Below are 21,247 nucleotides of genomic sequence, written 5' to 3'. Positions count from 1 at the left end.
TTCTTCTTATTAGTCTTCTAAGTATCGGTTGCACAACAGCCGATTAAATTTTAACTGTTCAATTCCACGAGAACCGATCAGAGAAGCCGTCTTTTCAAAAACGCCCTATTTGATTGGTTCTCGTGAAATTAATCACGGTTAAAATTTAACCGGCTGGTGTGCAGCCGGACCTAAGACTCGCAATTCACAAGATTTCTATTGGAAAAAAACAATACTTCTTATAAAGGTGCATAGAGAACATTTGAGACTGGAGAAACTGTAAGACACTACTATATTGTAAAATAAATGTTCAACCAAATCTCAGTAACTTAGAAATGAAAATAAAAATCATAGTACCCTTTTTGAAATATTTAATCACAACATGTTTCGGACATTGATGGAATTTTTCTTGAAATTGAAACATGTTGTGATTAAATATTTCAAAAAGGGTACTATGATTTTTATTTTCATTTCTATTTGTATAAAAGTAGCCCTATACTGAAAAGAGATAAATAAGATTGCATATCAACTCAGTAACTTATTATATATTCTACTCCACATTACATTTCTATCCTTGTCCATTATTCTTCTGCACTAGTTTATTGCATCTTCATCCTTTTTCACTCACGTCATCCTGTTCTTCTTCAATCATGATCGAGTTATCCCTGAAGCGAGGAAGCACCATTCAAGGTCAATGACCTTTCTCCACAACAACGAGTACATGCTTGCTCATGCTCAGTACCTGTCTCTTCTTATTTTTCTTTCCTTCCTCCTTTCCTATTTCTCCTTATTTTACCACCAACTCATATCCTTATTTGTTTCACCTCCTACTAGAGTTCTATTTCTTCACTTAGTACTATTTTGCTTTTTCTCAACCACCATATCCTTTCATTTTCGGTTTAACCTTTCACTAATTTCAATTCCTCCCTTATAATAGTGAGTAAGTTTTTGAATTTGTATTCAATTTTTTTCAATTGGTACAATTTTTCTCAAGTTTTTGATTTATTGTGATATTTATTTGTTGCTTATTGAGTAATTTATCTGTGATTCATTTAGAGTATAAAATCAACCTTCAAAATTCAAAATTTTTAAATCATAATTCCTGGACCGAAAATCAAGGGACGAAGCAGTGTGTGATTACATAACCTTGACTTTTGGACAACATTGAAATTTTTGGAGAGAAATAGTACAGGCTCAGCCTAGTTTTTCCTCCAATGTCATAATAATTGTATTATGATTTAAGTGTTTTATACAATAAACGAATGAATGAATTAATAAAATTGCTTTTCCTTCACCACACCCCCAATTTCTCTTTTAATCTTCTACTTTACTAACACTATTTCATAATTTGAGAAGAGGATGAGCGTAGGAAGCACGAGAATAATGAAGAATTAGATGTGAAAGCCAGAAGTAATTTAACAGGGGAGAGCTGAAAAAGTTATGAAAAAGGAGAACATTGGAAAACTAATGAGTGGTGCTAATCAAATAGCTGAAAGGACGAAGATTGATTGAGTACTTTATTAATGTAGATTACAATATACACTGGCTTATACACAATAGCTTACAATACAGCAAAATTAAGGATGAATTTACAAAATATAAATTAAGAAAATAATTATTGAGCTGTATATAATATGAAAAAAAAAAACAATTTGTAATAACTATAGATAAAATAGATAATATTGTTATGCATCTACATAAATTAGCGGAGCTTTGGACATATTAATGTCCATTCTTTGGAAAGAATATTCGAAGTATTCTTCCCACTAACTCTCTACCAAAAAAGAAGGAGACGACTGAAACGAGTCAAATAAAAGATGGAAGAAAAACGAGAAAATGAGGAGAGAAAGAATTGTTGAGATTAGTATAAAAGTTGAAAAAGAGAAGGAGAAAGAAATCTAGAGGAAGGATGGGACGTAATGGAGGGGAGAAAAGAAAAAGTGGAAAATAAAGAGATCAGTAAAATGTGGAGAAGAAAAAGAAGAACAAGAAGAACAAGAACAAGAAGAAGAAGAAGAGAAGAAGAAGAAGAAGAAGAAGAAGAAGAAGAAGAAGAAGAAGAAGAAGAACAAGAACAAGAAGATGAAGAAGAAGAAGAAGAATAAAGAGGATGAGGAGGAGGAGGAGGAGAAGACGAAGTCAGAAGGAGAACAAATAAGTGAGAAGCAGCACGGAAAATTTAGAAACAAGGAACGAAAAAAGAAAAGCGGTATGAAGAAGTTCGAAAAGAAGATGTGCTGCGCAAGTGACAAGAAAGAAAATGAGGAGGAGGAAAGGAAGAAGAAGAAGGAGAAAAAGAAGAGAAGATGCTCGCAAAGAGGCGATCCATTGTTCGCAATCGTAAATGCGGAACGGAGTTAGCACTGGACAAGACCTCCAACGCTGCTAACCGAAAGAAAAATGGACACCTCCTCCTCCTACTACTCCTTCTTCTACTCCTCCTCCTCATGGTCCTTAATTCCTCCTCATCCTCCTCCATCACTTCATCCTTCTTCACCATCACCTCCTATTCCTTCTCCTACTGCCTTTCCTTTCTTCATTGTTCCCTTTCACTTGCCATTCGTCTGTGCACATCACGATCTATGTCTACACTTGCGGAGTAATTGACCGTTTGGATGTCGATTCCATTCACCTTGCTCCAACACCAATACACACAGCAAACAAAGTCTGTTACAGTTACGGCATGGAGTTCAATGTTTGAGGTTACCATCTTAGAACAAAAGAAATTATGTTGATTTTGTTAATCTAGATTCATTTTCTCAATCATCGCCTTGTTTATTTCATCCCTCTTCTTCTGAAATTCATAATTTTTTTTAATTTCTAGTCCAATTTATTGTCTGTAGACCTACAGATGAATTTAATCTTCTTTTTCTTCTTCTCCAACTTCATCTTCTTCTTGTTCTCTTTTACTTCTTGTTCACTTCAACTTAATCTTCCTCTTCTTCTTCTGAAAAATGATTCTATATCTTGATTTCCACAATATATCAGTATCAAAGTCTATGTCCGGTTCAATGAAAATTGAAGCTCTCAATTCTCGCCATGAGCTCTAATGGGACTATTGCCATTCAGCCGATGAGTAGTCAAGAGAACAATATTTTCCCTGAATCAGACACGACTCCAAAACAGAAACTTGGACTCAGAAACCCATGGACTCGGGAACCCACCTTCAAAGCAAAAGCAACATCCTTCCTAATTCTCTCAATTTTTAAAAATTAGCTATAATCTTACTCATACTGACAATACTCTTAATAATTATAACAATCTTGAAGGTAAATAAGGCACTCTCTCAATATATATGATTCTAAGAGAAAATATTCTATAGATATGGAATATTCTATTCTAAGCAAGAATACATAAGGCATGATTCTAAGCAAGGTACTGCTCTCATTTTCGCAATTTGATTTTTCGCAAATCTTTACTATAATAAAGGAAAGAGCTGGCTTATACACGTACGGGATAGGATATAGATGTTTGACGCATCATCACGTCTGAACTACTTGACTGATAACTTGAAATTTTGCATAAAATCGATTCTTAATTAACCGGGGATGGTTATGAGCCTATTTTCAATTATTCAAAATTTCATAAAGTCAAGTTCTAAAAAGTAACCTAGCGGAGCACGGGTAACCTGCTAGTTATTAATAAAATCATTGATCTTACACCTCAGCCTTCTGTTAACCATCAGGTATGGAATGCTTCCCACTCATCTCCTCAATAGAGTAAATCCAACTGGGACACCGCAATCCATGTTGCACAATATTGAGGTTACAGCCCACATCCAATTAATTCTGAAACGTTCTTGTTTGGGAAAATGAAAGTTAGAGGCGTAATCTGTACTACGGCCCAAACTGATTCTCTAGTTTACTTCACTCACTCTTCTCTCACAATTTTCTCCGTTCACTCTCTCTCTCTCTCTCTCTCTCTCTCTCTCTCTCTCTCTCTCTCTCTCTCTCTCTCTCTCTCTCTCTCTCTCTCTCTCTCTCTCTCTCTCTCTCTATCTCTCTGATTCATCATCATAATAGGTTTCTCTCACACTCATTCACTGTTTTTCCTTACATTTTCTACCTCTTTTCTACCCACAAACTCGGAATACACCACTACACAGAACTCCTAATGTCTCTCTTACTCTGTAAATAATATCCTTCCTATCAACCCCGGTCGTGAGTTGATGGGAAGGATTATTTTATGTCATTTCCAGAGAATCGACAATTATATTATTTGTTGAAACACCGCCGATTTATGGAGTTACATAACAATATTATAGTATCTTTATTCTTATTGCATTCAATCTTTATTCTCATTGATTATTTTGTATAATTTGTAAAATTCGTTGAATAATTAGCAATACCGAAATTTAATGAGAATTAGTGTATACTAAGCCAGTAAATATTGTAACATACATAAATAAAGAACTCTAATTTAATCGAATTTAAATGAAGGTTCACCTGGTCCTAATTTATATACTCTCGCAGAGTTACATTACACTTGGATAGTGTAATAGTACACAGATAGCAATTTGTGTATAGTAAAGTTACACTTCGATCATAACCCAAATTCTGCAACAAAATAAATCCCTTTTTGCTATTAGAAAAATAAATCCAGAAAAATATATCTGGATATAAACGTAAATTTAAAATTAAATTTAGTCTGGAGAAATTTAGTGGAGATTCACTCATAACTGTCAGTATACCATATAAACAACACCAATCGCCCCCAATGTACACATTCTGACAGTTCAAACTGAATGACACATTAGGTTATACATTTATAAGATAGAATTATAGTAACCTTTTATGAAGTAATTAAAATAATAGATTAAAAATACGAATTATTAAAAAAAGGTACTTCTATTTAATAAATAAAAATAAGTAGACCTGAATTAATACATTTTAAGAAGATAGGGTATACATACAGGATGGGTGAAAAGTCCGATAACGGCTTAATATCTCATACACAAAGGTAATTCGACGGTGAGTGTGATTGGGGATCCTACTAGAAATGAAAATACTACTTTACTATGACTTCAAAAACCAGGTCCGCCATCTTGGATTCGACATTTTGAAACCATAGCCTGTTTCCATAACCTTCCTATGTATCCAAAGTTACTATATGGTTCAAAGCTACTGCAGTACTAATACTATAATTGGCGACTAGTGCGAATTATTATGCAAATTGATCAGTATGGACAGCGCCTCAAATCCCACTTAGCCAAACCTATTAGCTCGCATTAAATTTTACGGCGTGTTAGTGATCGAAGACAACCGTAGTTACGTAGGATGTGATACTCAGGGCCTTGAAATATGTTAGCCAACTATTTGTGATTCAATTTATAAATAGGTTAATGTTACAGTATCTGCAATGTTAACCGTTACGTTTATTCAATTTTGTAGGTAGAGGTTATTGTGGGTTTGAGGAGTGTTATTCGATACTTGTCGATTAGTTAGTTATTCGATTTTATTAGAGTTGTTACAAATTATTCGTTACCTTTCGATGAGTTTGTTATTTCATGTTATTAAAGTTGTTAACAGTTATTCAATATGGACAACTACATACAGTTTACTCTCTTGTCTGTGGTATAACGTAATGCAATACTAATGTACTAACAATGTATCTGTAATAATTAACTATACATATAGACTACTGTTCCCGTAAACAGAATGAGAAAAGGATAGTATTATATTGCACCAATATTGTATGCAAGTAAGAAGAAGTGAGTAGGATTCGATTTACGCCTTTCAAATTATTAATTTTAATTCAAATTAGAATTTTAAATTGGTTTGTTTTTCAGATTGATTTCTACAATGATGCAGGTTTGATGCGTAGTGAGATTGGACTCCCCAAATTTTAATTGAAATTGCCACAAATGGCAAAACATTCTACGAAAAATTATTCCAATTACATCGTTATTTACAAAGAATACTGACTCTTCAAATTGAATCTCACTATAGGTATCAAAATGCCACCCAACCGAACTCAGTCTTCTTTTTTCTTGATTTTCGTCTTGGTGACGTCATAAGGCCGCCTCACTTTGTTACAGAAAAATGATAATATTTCCAGGGCACACCAAATAGTAATAATGAAAAGCGGAGAGAGAGAGTGAGTGAGAAAGAGGGAGGAGGGAGGATTTCAGAACATCGCCAGGGATCGTGATATTAATTATTCATGAGGAAATTTTTTGATGAACGATGAGGTCAAAAGAGGAGCGGAGGACGATGATAGAGAGGAAAGCGGAGGAGGGGAATTGGAGAAGATGAGAGGGGTAGGAGGAGGAAGAGGAGAAGGAGGAGGAGGACTAAGAAGATCCAAATCATTATGCAATCTCATGTCAATAAAAATGTATCAGAACGAGAATTCGTTTTGTCTGTTGTTTCCTACATTATCTCTCGTCTCTTCCTTCTTTTTACTACTTATACTCATTTTCCTCCATTCATTTGTCTTTCTTTACATCTCTTACTCTACTTCTTCCTCTTCTCCGGTGTCTTCTTCTTCGTTTTTCTCCTTCTCTATCCTATTATTTTCCCTCATCTATTCTTATTCGTTGTCCTTTGTTCTGATCGGCGCTTTATTCTTTTCAGTGCATCCCTGGTTCTTTCTCTGCGCCATATAATTTGCATTGATATTCTTCCAGATATCTTCCCACTTATTTCATATTTGACCTGACTTGAATGCCTTGTAGTGAAATAATAGTAACGTGCTAACTATTTTTGCTCGAAAATCTATTGCAAGGCATCTAATGCAATTGTTTCAATTTCTCACTACTTTCCAACATGAAATGTTATTATTTGTTAATTGAAATTCACGTTTTCGTGTTCCAACTAGATACTTCTTGCTTGTTAAGAATAGAATTTCAGTGAAATATATTCAATTTCTTCCTTTTTTTTAGTGCATTTGTATGCAATTTTCTCGATAAAAACTAACTTCCCTCATTTCATATGACCTCTTTCTACAATTCTATGTACTTCCTTCTCAGTTACTTGATTTTTTACATCTTCAAAGAAAGAATAATAAGATAATTGAGCAAATATCCACGGAGCAATACGAAAAAATATTCATGATAATTTAGAAAACTTCAAACAAATACAGTAAATGACTAATTAAAAGTATTAGAGGTTTTAAGGGTATAGTTTTAATGTTCATTTTGGACCAAAATTTTATAAAAATTGTAGACTTGAAATTCAAACCTTATCTTGGACTTTGTCATCTATAAATTTGGAAGAAAAATAGCACAAGGACTACCTTATTATTTTATCTTTCAATGTTATTACATTAGTGTTATTTGCATTGTAAATAAATAAATAAAATAAATAAACACTATGACATATCAAAGAGCAAGCAGGCAACCCGTGCTACGAAAGGGTTTTATTAAAATCTTGAAAATCTAAAAACTTGACCTACTGAAATCTTCAAGAATAGTCATATATAGTCATAAAATAGTCATATATAGTCATATATCCATCCTCAGTAGATTAAAAACCTATATGCAAAATTTCAAGTTAATCAGTCCATTAGTTTAGTAGACGTGATAATGCTTCATTCGTGAATTTCCTATCCCGTACGTGTATAAGCCAATTTTTCATCTTTCATGTAGATATATATCATATCATCTTTCATCTATAGATATAGATTACTTTATTCATCATGAAATCCCGACCTTTTCAAATATCAAACTACATCACTTTATGAATTACATTACGTACACCCAAAAAGAAGAACCCGAAATATCAGGCAATAACTACAAATAATACAATTATTTTCCAATTACATTTAGTTTTTATGCCCCGTACACAAACATCATTCAAATTCCCCAGTCATACTACGAAAATATTCACATGCAGACCACTAATGTTTATAACCAATGTTTAGCGGCAGTAAACTATAACAGGTAATTCCATATCGATTTGAAAATAGCTCCCAGGTACACATCCCTGTTCGAGAGTCGATGTTTGAAATATGACTACAGTTTTTCTTTACGACCTAGTAGATTGACAGAATTCACTGCCGGTAGTATATGGTGCATTCACATCTATAAATCAAAAATATACTAGGTGGAGTTCAGACTTCAAGTGTGGTGTTTATTTTTATAGTTTCAGTGTATAACATATAGTTTTCTTACTTCAAGTGAATAATATAAAATTTTATATATTTCAAGGGTGTTGTTTCGAAGCGTATGTTACATAGAATTTGTAGTTTGTGAAGCAGTTGAAGTTTTCATGAAATTATAACCTGTCTCTTTTTTATGAATTATAACTTTTCTTCTCTTCTTTATAGAAACAGTGGGATAGTTTACTGGAACCAAAGAAATTGTTTGTATTTTGTGTGGGAGCTTCTTTCTTCTACATTGAGATTTACTGAATAAACTGTCAACATTCCTTATGAATGACAGTAATGCTTTCCATTCAATCAATGTAGAGAGCTTTAAATTCACTATAGTGTATAGTTAGAGTATAGTACAATTTCTTACACAACATTGATTTTCGGTTCTGTTTAAGCACATCCTCATAGATTGTTCAACAAAAATTTTAATTGAAAATAAATGCTTATAGATCAATTGTTATTATGTTTTAGCATAGACAAACGATAGCATAAGTAGATATTCCATGGTATAGGTCAGTTATGTCGCAACTTTACTGTTATCCCAAGCCAATAGTTCACGTAGTTCTTTCCTATGCAGCTGTGTGACGCTGGTAGTCTCTCAAATTGTGCCGTTAATACACTAACACCCCAACAAAACAGTAAAAATTGACAATAATCGACAGTAATCGGCTTGAGATAACAGTATAAGTTGCGACAGAAATTCCCTATACCATGGGATATCTACTTACGCTATTGTTTTTCTATGGTTTTAGTAAATATTTTTATAGATTTTGAAGTGTTCAGAAATAAAACACAGAAAAAATGTCGAATTTGCATATACATGACAAAAGATGCTGATGAGAAAAATTGAATGGAAAACATCAATGTTGTAATTAGAAGTAAATCTTCATTTCAATGTTATAAGACCAATAATATTCAATAATATTCCTTTCCATATTCTAGTGTTATGGGACATCAAATTTTAATATTCAATAAATTGAAGGATTTCGACGGGCTTCTAGTCTAGTCTGAAGATACTAATCTTTGATTGGAGTATTATCATAGAGAAACAATAGCGTAAACTTATGCTATTTTTCTTTATGGTAATATTAACTTTGAATGAGGACAATCTAACGAGATCAAAGTTTACACAACCTACATCCAAAATTGTGGTCTTGTAAGAAGCCTGATTTGTCTCGGACAAGTCAACAAGTTCATTGATATGTTAACTGATGGAAAATCTTTTCTTTTCATCTGGAGTAAACTGATAAAACATTACTCTTCTTGTCACCTCATTAATAAGAAATCATAATAAACGCCTGCACTGCACAGGTGACAATATGACGACAGGAGATGAGCACAGGTGGCCGTGGCATCTGTGACCTGTGACCGTGAACTTGCCGTAACCTGAAAGTGACGTCACCGTGACCGGTCACGTCTCCGTCACCGTGACCGAGATCAGGCGAAATCACGATGCGCGCCTCTCAACTCAACCAGAAAAAGCAACAAATGAAGTGTTATTGAACTTGTCAGGAGTGCTCTTCAATCAATATTCTACTTGGCGAAATGAGAGTCAGGAGGAGGCTGAAAAACGGCAGATGTGAGGGAGAGGGAAATTGTAACACTGTAGAAAGGGAGAGGGTGAGAACGAGAGGAAGAGAGAAAAAAAAGAAGAGTGGAAAAATCCAACTCTGTATAAAGAGAGAGAGAGAGAGAGAGATAAATAAAGAGGTTGGGAAGATTGTAAGACTGTAGAGAAAGAGAGAGAGAGAGTGAGTGTGATAGTGCGAGAGTGGATGCGTGTATGAATCTAACACTGTAGGCCTATATAGAGAGAGCGAGAGAGTTATAAAGAGAAAGAATGAGAGAGAGTGAGAGAGCAGAGAGTGAAGTGGATTTGAGAGACTCAAGTGGAAATGTAAAATGGGAGCAATTGATCGTTGAGGAAGCTTCAAGATAGATTTGTATTCAAAGATTAAGTAAGCACTTGAAGGTTTTTACAGGGCAATCGGCTAATGAATATTGATTGAATCAGACTGTTCGGGATTTACTCAAGACTTCAACTTCAGAAAACGAGAGGAAACATCTTTTCTTTCATTTCAATTTCGTGTAAATCTACTTCTTTTAAAACGAATTCTGTTGGGTGGTTTTTTGCTTCTTTTAGGAACACGCAGATTTGTTGACTGAAGCTCAAATTAATACTTGAGTTTACTGGAAAAACATGTAGAAGTGAAAAAGAAAGAAGTGAAATGAAAGTGTAAAGTGGAGTGGAATCTACATTTTATTGATAAATTGTAAAATGAATAATTCATTCTTTCTTCACATTATTTACATCACATGAAATTTATTTACCTATATCTTATAACGATGAAAAATAGGAAAATGTTTGTTGGAGCAATTGCTGAAATTTGACACAGTGATAGCCTAGTCGCCTAGTATATTAAAAAATATAAGAATATAAAAAAATGAATTTTTCAGTAATGTGACTCTGACTCACCCATGTAGCAAATGTTATTGTAGATTTCAATAGATCGAGAATTCAACTCACCTGTGGAAAAAAAGAAAATCATTAAAAATTACATTCATCATTCATTAATTAATTCTTTCTAGAATAAGGTTGGATTAACATCTCATCCTTCTATCCTAACAAATGACCTATATCATGAGACATCAATTTAAATTACATTCATAATTACATATTAAATAAATCACATAAATTGCATATTATTTTCTTACACTATTATTCCTTCTCCGTAAATACATTGTACATAATCAATCAATCTTTATTTTTTCAATCATCAATCTAATAATCAATCATTCGAACATAACAAAAATGTTATAAACGAACGTCATGTGAATCGCTAACGACCCTTTAAGATACACTGTGGTAATCATATTCTCAAGCTTGTGACTTGGTTTTCAGCAAAGAAAAATATATTTCAACTTTGACAATAGAACGAAAAAACGAACACTGCACTTTTATTACTAGAAAGTTGTTAATAAATTACTATGGATCACGTAATATTCAGTACGTTACAACTACTGTGAACTTTATGGCATTAAGAGCAGAACAAAAAGAAATACGTCGAGTGTGAAGTAGGAGATGTGATGTTAAAAACGAAGGAGAGAAAATGAAAAAAGAATGTAGAGAAGAAGGTAAAGTCAAAATACCCTGGAAGTTGGAAGATGATAGGAAGAAGAAAAGATGGTAGATGATAGAGAAGAAGATCAAATCAAAATACTCTCAAAGTTGGAAGGATGTGCTGGAAGATACTAATGATAGATGACTGAAAAACTGAAATCATTCCAGAGATGGATGCCAGGAGTTCTTATAATAGTTTAACGCTTTTAAAGGTGATATACACTCTCGAATGCTTCCTTTCAACCGAAAGGTTAAAATCGCTAACGACCCTTTTCAAGATCCACCGCAGTAGACAAGCTATAGTGAGAATCCTGTTCTTAAGTCAGCATCTGATATCTGATCAACATTGGTCTGCTATCTTTGTCTGTCATTAGACAGAGCAGATAGCTCTATCCTTTTTCGAATCCGCCTGTGGTTGACAAATTGAGCTACGTCTCAATAATCAACGACCAGAATATTTTATCACAATTACTACGAATATGTGTAATTGAATCATGAAGATATTAAATTTATTCATGAATTTAATATACTTGAGATAGAATTGATTGTTACTCAACAAGAATCAACATTATTTTAATATCAGATCAGATATACAGACAGGACTTGAATCACAGATATCTACTATATAGAAGGCGTTGTAAAAGGATAAGTGAAAACTATAGCTTCCTATCATCTATAACACATGAGTACCATTATACTGTCAGACTATGATGCTAGAAGTATGTTCCTGTAAAGTAAGGACAAAAATCTGTTATCACATGTTGGTAGCTAAACGAGAGATCTTTCAAATTCAAATGTTCTTTATTCCATAAAAGATACATTGTATTACTGGAATAACCGTACAAGACTATTCGTCTGAGTGTAGGGGGTGAAATTCAGCATTGGTTGCATGCTTTATATATAAGTAAATCACACTATGGTAAGTTATTCTAATTTATTTTAATATATTATGGAGTTTGTGATGATGTTTGAAGAATTCTGCTGTAAAGAATGGACTGAAATCTATAATATGATTATATGGTTGCTCTCAGTAAGCGAAAACCCTCTCAGTATTTATTTATTTATTCAATTATTCAACACATAATGATTGATATCATTTGATTATAATTAACTAATTGAATGAGAAGCATTGTTTTATTGATAAGGAGTCCTTACAGTATGAAATGAAGTAATTGTTGTATGATATTATTTGAAGCATGTAGGATTTTAGTTCAGGACCACTATACAGGAGTTCAGCACAGAAGTAGGATTTTAGTAATGACTGAAATATGTAGCCTATCAAATGACAGTTGCTAAACGAGAAATGATGTAGCTTCAAATGTATTCCAGGAATACATGTTTGAATTCCATCACAGGACGTGGAGCTTACAGAGAGTACGAATATAGAGAGCGACATAGAGTATAGAATAAAGAGAGAACACTATAACTTCTGGAAGCCACATTTGGAGAATGAAAGATGAGAATGGACTGTGACTGTGAAACAGAATTTAATGGGGTAGAAATAAATATTTGGGTAATATAGTTAAAAATGAACTGTTATATAGAATTTTATAGTTTAACAGAGGTGGTTAGCTTGCTAGGCTCATATCAGTACTTGAAGGCTTTCTGCCGTCCTCCTTTATGGAATAAGGTGAAGGTGACCCATGCACTATATACATTACTAATAAATATTATACATGATGTTTCCGAACTCTGCCATATGGGTGTTTACGTAAAGCTGCCATATCTCAGTTGATATTGGTCCAATCTTGAAAATTCATATACCAATGGATAGATAATTAAATTTACTAGGAAGAGTTATTCTTGTGAGCTTATTGTAAAACCAACGGTTTCAGAGTTATTTAAGAAACAACATTTCAAATGGCCGCCATTTTGTATTATATATTTCAAAAATTATCATAATTTTCTTGTAGCTTTCTCTAGTTATATATGATTCTGGTTTTTGATGAGTTTCAATAATTTCGTATGTTTAACCCTTATTTAGAAAGAAAAAAATAAGTGAAAAAAGCAAAATGGCCGCTGTGAAACTGAAGACTTCCGGACAATTAAAATATGATATTTAGACAGTCATGTTTCTTACCCAGGAACAATGCCCTAGAGTAGGTAGTCTGTAAACATTCTGTATATTATTCATTACTAATATCATTATTATTCATTACAAATATTTCAGTACTTAATTTTAAATACTAATTATTTATATTAATTCAGTAATATAGTATTATTATTAATACTAATTATTAAATATTAAATATTTTAAATACATTCTAAATACTCTCAGACTGAGTAGGATGATACATTATGTCGTCCGTAAAATTATAGTACTTCAAAAATTACCCTGTAGTACGATCAACAATAGAGTAATCAATGAAAAAACCAACTGAATCTAATTTGTAAGTTGATTAGCGAAGTGTGGCCGTGCCATTGACATTGTTAGTGAAATTGGAGTTGATCTTGAGAGCCAGGAAATGTACCTCTTCTTTCCATGCTACACTGATCTCATGTGCTATCCTTTGTAGCATCACTTGCACTTGCCAGGCCTACAATTTCCAAGTCACTATCATCCTGTTTATTTTTCTTTTCTTCTTCATTATTTATCTTCTTCATTATTTATCTTCTTCTTCTATCTCTTCCACTTGCTACCCTTCTTCTATTTCGTCCACTTGTTCTCTTTCTAAACCTTTCTATTGTTCATTTTCAACAAATTCATTTTTCTTTCTACACATTTAAAAATAGTTATTTGTGCAACTAGTGCGCAAAGTGAGAGTTTGCTGCACCGAAAGAAACGTTTACGCACGAGCCGTAGTCGAGTGCGGAATGATGGCTTTTGAGTGCAGCAAACGAACTTTGCGCACGTATTTTACATTAAATTTTTCCCACAGTTACCATTGAATATGAAAAGTGGATAACTATGGGTAAAATTCCCTGAAATCCATGAAATGTTTTCTGTGTAATTTTATTATTAATAGAAACAAAAACCTTAATTTATTTAAAATTGAATAATAATAATTAAATTAATCAAGGCATATAATAAATAGGCAACGCCGTTCTCCACTGCCATATTATGATGTGGACCCCACTATACCACAGTCAGTGTTACCAACTTAATTTTGATTTTCCTGCACTGGTGCTCCATATAACCTACTAACTATTTTGCGTTGTCATGCTGCAATTCTGGAGTACGCAAAGTGATACTTTGCGCACTAGAGCGGAAAAGTGATTTTTGCGGCCTGCAATCAGTGTACAAATGGACACTTTTCAAGGTATCTGTAGGAAAATCTTTCTTTTTCAAATAGTATCACTTGAATCCTTTATAATTAGAGTCAAGACTTCCATGAATGATTACGGCCTGTTATGGCATTAAAGTGATATGATTAAAAAGCTTTCACCTTACACTAAATAAATGAACAAAATTTGAATCTGGGCTTGTATCTGTACTATCACGTAGGCCTACAGAAATAAATAAATAATTATGATTATTCTATTTACACCTGTTCCTCTTCTATTTATTCTCCACATTGACGATATCTTACTCTTCTCCTCTTCATCCCTGAATCAAATTATTGATCTTCCACTCCTTTCTCTCCTTATTTTATGCACTTCAGTTTCTACTTTTCATCATCAACATTATCTACTGTGTCTTATTTTTATCATAATCATAATAATCATCATCATCATCATCATCATCATCATCATCATAACCATCAAAATTATCTTCTTCTTCATCTGCTTCATCATCATCATCAACTTCTTCTTCTTCTTCTGCATCTTCATCATCATCATTATCATCATCTTCTGCATCATTTTCGTCATCATCACCTTCATCATCATCAACATCATCTTCTACTTCTCCATCTTCTTCTTCTCTTTCTCCTCCTAATTCTACTTCTCAGTCTTATTCTACTGTGTCTTATTTTTATCATAATCATCATCATAACCATTATCTTCTTCATCTGCTTCATCATCATCATCATCATCATCAACTTCTTCTTCTTCTGCATCTTCATAATCATCTTCTTCCTATTCTTCTGCATCATTTTCGTCATCATCATCATCTTCTTCATCATCATCATCTTCTACTTCTCCATCTTCTTCTTCTCTATCTCCTCCTAATTCTACTTCTCCGCCATATCCTCTTTCCCCACTCTTCAACAATTTTTTCATCATCTACTTCAATTTTCATCATCACCACCTGAATCCTCTCTTCTTCCATCTCTCTTCCTCCTCTACAATTGACCCTTCTCGTTCCTCCCATTCTCCACCTTATGCCCACTTTCGTTTGTGAGTAACTGTAGCGGAACCGCAACCACCAGATCTGTATCTTTTCGGACATTTGCGCATCTCCACTCGTTACGTACTCTTCATTTCTTTCCTTACTCCTCTCTCTTCACCCACTCACAGCACAATCACCGTCTCTCTCTAATCGCCCTTTTCACAGAGGTCGATAACTCCTCGAGTCACGTTACGCTTGTTACTTCATAGCACTGTGTACTTCCCTCTTCACTTCGGTCTCTGTCTTCAACAATTCGACGTTTTTTGCTACAGTCAAAAATTGCTTCTTTTTCTGTATCTACATACTGTACTTGGGTTCATTTTCTTGATACTTATCGCTTTTGAGCCCTTCTATCAAAAGCATTTTTCTATGACTTCTTCTCCTCTTTCATTTTCTTCTTCTTTTTCTTCTAATGTAGGTATTCCCAGTCCACAATCATCACTTCATTCTAAGCAACCTCAAGTGATTAGTTTTCTATCTAGTAGTCATAAGATTACTAAAATATACGCCCTTGATGAACACATATTGATTCTATTTCTTTGCTAAATTTCTTCATTTGGGTCCTCTTTGCTGCAGTATAAATATAATTTATTCTTAAAAATATTATTGAATAATTTTTCATAAACTCCATTTATTCTTCAAAATATCAAGGATTCTTCAACATATTTTGAATTTCTATAAAATTCTAATCAGAGAGTTTCTATATAAACTGAAGTTGAAAATCAAAAACGAGAAATGTTGGTGCCGATCATCTATAGTAAGGTCCACGTTATAATGACAGTATTTGATCAACTTTGGTTTTGTTATTCTTGTCTATTATTCGACAAAGCCGGTGGTACTATCCCTTTCCAGGTCCACAACGACAACGATGCCAAGTATGTTTTTGACAGTGTAAAAATATAATTAATTAATGCAGAGAATCGGCATCGCTATTCTTTTATCTTCATCCACTGCCATTATAGCGTGGACCACACTATACTAATAATCATTATATTTCGGAATCATGTCGCTAAATCTGAGAAGCATTAATAAAACAATCGCAAACAAATCATCCACATAAATCAGAATATAATAAATACTATCAAAAAGTATAAGAAGCAATCCTTTCTTTCAACTTTCTGATCAATCCTTATCTTTCAACAATTCCAATGTGATACAACATAATATGAGGGCATACTAACGAAAATACCGCACAAGTTCCATTTACTTCGCAACCAAAATCAAGAGATCAAACAATGAAAGCTTAGCAAGCAAAACAAGGACAGCAATATTCTCTAAACGCCCTAGTTTCAAAGAGTATGCTACCCTCATTGGTGAGTGGTATGTGTACTGGGTGGCAGAGGGATAAAGAGAGAGAATGGGAGTGAGAGAGTGTGAGGGGGGAGATGAAAGTCCACTATTTGAACAGTGGAGAGACCACTCCTTTGCCGGATTTATTAAAACCTAAACAAATAATAAAGCTGAACAGTAGCACATGTGGTCTATTTCCCAGGACATGAGAGAGAAAAGCGAGTGAGAGAGAGAACAAGGACAAAACGAAGAGAGAAAGAGAGAGAGCAAAAGGGAGAGGAAGCAATTATGGGGAAGTGAGAGATACTGAGCAAATTAGAGAATACCTCTTTATGACAAAGCATCCCAGAGATATAGAGTAAGAGAGGGATTAAGACATTGGAATGAGATGGCGAAGAAGAGGAAAATGAGAGAATATCTCACAACAAAGGATTCCTCTGTCCACCGCAAGAGGATTTCTGATCTTCTGTTTCTGTGTTCTGGATACAGCGAGATAAAGGCAAGCAGTAATAACACATGTTTGAGATGATGATGACTAACTGTAGATGTATTGACTGTAGATGTATTGACTTATACACTTCAAACTGGCAGCATCAGTTGAATGTGAAGCATTATAGATGTTTTAATGAGGAATGCTGACAGATGAAAGTAAATCTCACAACGCCACAGACGAACACATTGTTTTGTGGCGCTTCATATATTTGTCCAGCAGATACAAGATTGCCCTACTTTGAAGTATCGGATTACTTTGAAACATAGAGACACAGACTCTAGATGTATCATTTATTTACTCCAGATAGATCCACTTATCGAAGAAAGCAAGAGAATATTTTTATTTTTACCTTGGTTTCAAGTGAAATTTTAACTATTTTTAAAATTGCGATAAAAGTTCCTAGTTTGGTTTTGTGTTTGGAAGTAAATTTATTCATTAGTTCCAAAATTCTAGTGGAAAATATATTTTTTGGACTTAAAAGTTGTGTGTAAATCAAATCATGTACTCTACACCTCTGGACTGTTTATTTCAAGTTAAGGTTAAAAGCAATTTTGAGGGAATGCCTGTTGTTAACACCTCGATTGTATCTATTGTTTATGAATAAATAAATATTGAAGAGAGAAAGGTCATTTATATCAATACTTCTTTTTGTTAACAAAATTAGTCGTATTATTTTAACAAGGATAAGGTTATAATGAATATATCATATGCATGTAGTTGGAAAAAACTGGTATTATTTTCAAATACAGTATTATTGAATACTAGCAGGTACCCGTGCTCCGCAAGGGTTTGATTTAAAACTTGACTAACTGAAAACCTGACATAATAGAATCTTGAAGAGTTTAAAATAGGCCAATAACCATCCTCAGTGAATTAACAATGTATATGCTTAATTTCAAGATGATGAGTCCAGTAGTTCAGATGTGATGATGCGTCATTCGTGAATTTCCTATCCAGAACATGTATAAGCCAATTCTTTCCTATATTATATTATAGATAAATATCCTACAATGATGATAAACAAGTTACATTCTATATGCTTTTTCTTCAAGTTTCGTGCAATTCATAGATATGCATTTCGGTACAATTTTGATTTATGTTCCGCTTGAAATTACTAGACCTATTGTTGGTGGAAGAGAGAAGATGAGGAAAAAAAGAGAAGAAAATAATTGAAATTATTAATTTGTAGAAAGCAGATTAGTTATGGACGATGTCGAAAGCCGAAAATCAAATCTCAAAAATGATTCAATGAAATTTTCATGCAGATGCTTTACTTTACTTGTTGGAGTTGGTTGAATGAGCACATAACACCAGTGCTAAAGGGATATTCTGAAGTTTTCAAGTATGTAAGTACCATAAATGGTAGGAAAAATGGCCTAGATAGGAAAATCTGCACGATCAGTTTGCCGTTTAAAACTTGGTAAGATTTTTTTGAATTACCTCGTAACCTTTTACTGGAAGGTGCACTCAGCAAGGCATACAGGCAATCATAAACAATTTTCCAGCAGGAGAAACTTTTATTGGCGGAAAAGTCGGAAAACTATCATGTGACGTATTGCACTGACAGAGAGTGAGGCTACATGAGAAGGGAAGGAGAGGAAGAAAGTGGAAAAAAGAAAGAAAGGAGAAGTAGGAGAAAGGAGAAGGTGAGAGAAGAAGGGAGGTTAGAAGAAACGGCGAAGTAAAAGGAAAGGTAGAAGAAAAGAGAAAGAGAAATGAAAGTATCACAGAAAAGTGGTAAGAGAAAAGAAGAATCGTGATGAAGCGAGGATGGTGGGAAGGAGGAGGAGGAGGGGGAGGAGGAAGAAGAAGAGGAAGAAGAAGTAAGAGGAGGGAAAGTGGAATAAACAGAATATGAGATTGTTTACATGAGAGGAATCACAGTAAAAGGAGAAAGGTGAGAGGATGAATGATACGATGGATGAGAAAGCAGAATAAAATAGATCGATTATAAAATAAATAAAGACCAAGGAAGGAATGAACGGAGAAGCAGAAAAATGAGATGTGCAGACGAAGAATGAGGTGTGCAAAAGAAAAATAAGAAGACCTGGGGAGAAGAGAAGATAAAGAAGAATAAGGAGAGAATAATGATAGATTAGACGGACAAATGAAAAAGGATGAGTGGATGAGTGATAGGTTGAATGAACAAGGAATGGAAGGTTGGAGAAAAAAGGGTAACAGAATGGTGAGGGGTAGAGGAAGGAACAGGAACAAGATAGGAAAAATACAAAGAGAACAAGAAAATAAAAACAAGGAAACTTGTAGGAAATCAAGGAAAAAAAGAGAAATATAGGGATGTGAGAATAAGACGACAAACTAGTTTAGATGGATAGTGAAAATTGAAAAGGACTAAGAAGATACAGAAGAAGGATAAAAGATGTAAGTGGAAGAAGGAGAAGACGAGGAAAAGTAAATTGAACTAGTTGAGTTAGTGAGCACAGTAAGTAATTCACTTTTTCCGCGGTAGTAACTTTTATTACGGAGTAATAAAACTTTAATGCTCAAGAGTGTATGGTTGCAACTATACTGCTCTAGAGCCCTATCCTCCACCCGCCCCACTATAAGGTTCATCCTAATTGAAGAGAGAGAGAGAGAGAGAGAGAGAGAGAGAAAGAGAGACAAATGTTTCAAAGGGTTTTCATAGACTTCAACAATTTTCAACACAACCATACCCAAATATTCAACCAATACGGATATAAATAGTTCGCCAATTGGAACTTTTCTCTTCAATATGTTCGAGAAAAAGGAGAAGAAAAGGAAATGAAGGGGGGAAACGGAAGAACAAAAGGAGAAGAAAAGATGAGTGGAGGAGAAGGAGAAATTGAAGAAACATATTATTCACGATAAGTACTGTTGTATTAGATACTGTTAATAAATATTTTTTTCATTTCCGAGGTTAAGTGGTAGAGGACTCAAAGTCCTAACTCCGCTCAATAATAATTTTTTTTTCATTTGTATTGTTTAACCTAATACTAGTTGTATCTACTTTGATGCTTTCAATGAGTATTCCGATTAAACATTAAACAAAAATCATTCATTGAACAAATGAACAATTCAAAACGAAAACATTGAACCCCAAAATAGAGGAGAAACTTTCTTCTTTCTTCAGTGGTTGAACAGCTATACACGGCAATTCATAGTTATTCATGAATGAGTATAGAAACTTATCTGTAAAAATCATCTGGTTTACCAGGAAAACATCCAATATACACAGGAAGGAATTAAGAATAATGAATATGAAGAGAATGTTAATATCACCGGATAGAGAAATGGTTACGAAAAGTATTTGGAAGGGAAGAGATGAAGACAGTGTCGATAGAGAGCCAAAGAGAGAGAAAGTTGAGTCGGAGAGAGAAAAAAAGAGACAGATAGAGAAAGAGAGAGAGAGTTGACAAAGAAGAGAATGTTAATATATTACCGGATAGAGACATGGTTACGGAAAGTATGAGGAGGATAGAAAGAGAGTGTAGAATATTGAATAGAGAGCCAATGTGAGTTAGAGAGAGAGAGAGTGAGTCAAGAAAGGAGAGAATGTAATGAGGAAATTGAATGATCTAGATGAATGATGTAAACGAGAATATTAAGCATGACATAACCGTTCAAATCACACCGCCTTAGTTACCAACAACCCTTCCCCTCTTCAACGCCCATACCAGAACAATATCCAACACACTATTGTTTTAGTGGAGACGTTTTGTTAGATGGCACAATAATTATTATTGCTTGTAGTTATAATTTAGACTTGCGCACGCAAGGCAACACCCTTCTTCAATAACTCAATCCAACCCTCTACTTCATCCACCCCTATTTTAACCCCCTTTCATTGTACCCCACCTTTAACGATACTCCTTTATTTTACCCACTGTCTACTACTGTGTATCCTTATTTCAACCCCCCTGAATTGTACCCCCGAATTGTGGTCCCAATATTTTATTATCTCTTTTCTGTATAGGGCTACTTGTAATATAAATAGAAAGCAAAATGAAAATCTCAGTACCCT

At 34.0% G+C, this 21,247-nt stretch overlaps 2 protein-coding genes across 4 annotated transcripts in view; both read right to left on the bottom strand.

Moving 5' to 3' along the window:
- LOC111046922 (pumilio homolog 2) overlaps positions 1–21,247 on the bottom strand; it is a 608,126-nt gene that overhangs the window by 204,595 nt on the left and 382,284 nt on the right. The window lies entirely within an intron of this gene.
- The window catches only part of LOC120354053, a 160,344-nt gene that overhangs the window by 95,025 nt on the left and 44,072 nt on the right, over positions 1–21,247 (bottom strand). Inside the window, exon 2 of one of the 3 annotated variants that reach the window (XM_039440081.1) lies at positions 10,577–10,600. The exons of the other annotated variants lie outside the window; for them this stretch is intronic. Coding sequence (XP_039296015.1) covers positions 10,592–10,600 — 9 coding nt within the window. The 3' untranslated portion in view covers positions 10,577–10,591. Of the gene's footprint in view, positions 1–10,576; positions 10,601–21,247 lie in introns of those variants that run through there. 3 annotated transcript variants of the gene reach the window in all.

The sequence above is a fragment of the Nilaparvata lugens genome, chromosome 13 (assembly GCF_014356525.2).
Source record: "Nilaparvata lugens isolate BPH chromosome 13, ASM1435652v1, whole genome shotgun sequence".
NCBI lineage: Eukaryota > Metazoa > Arthropoda > Insecta > Hemiptera > Delphacidae > Nilaparvata > Nilaparvata lugens.
Note: the sequence above shows the minus strand (reverse complement) of the source record. Positions and strands in the feature narration are given on the sequence as shown.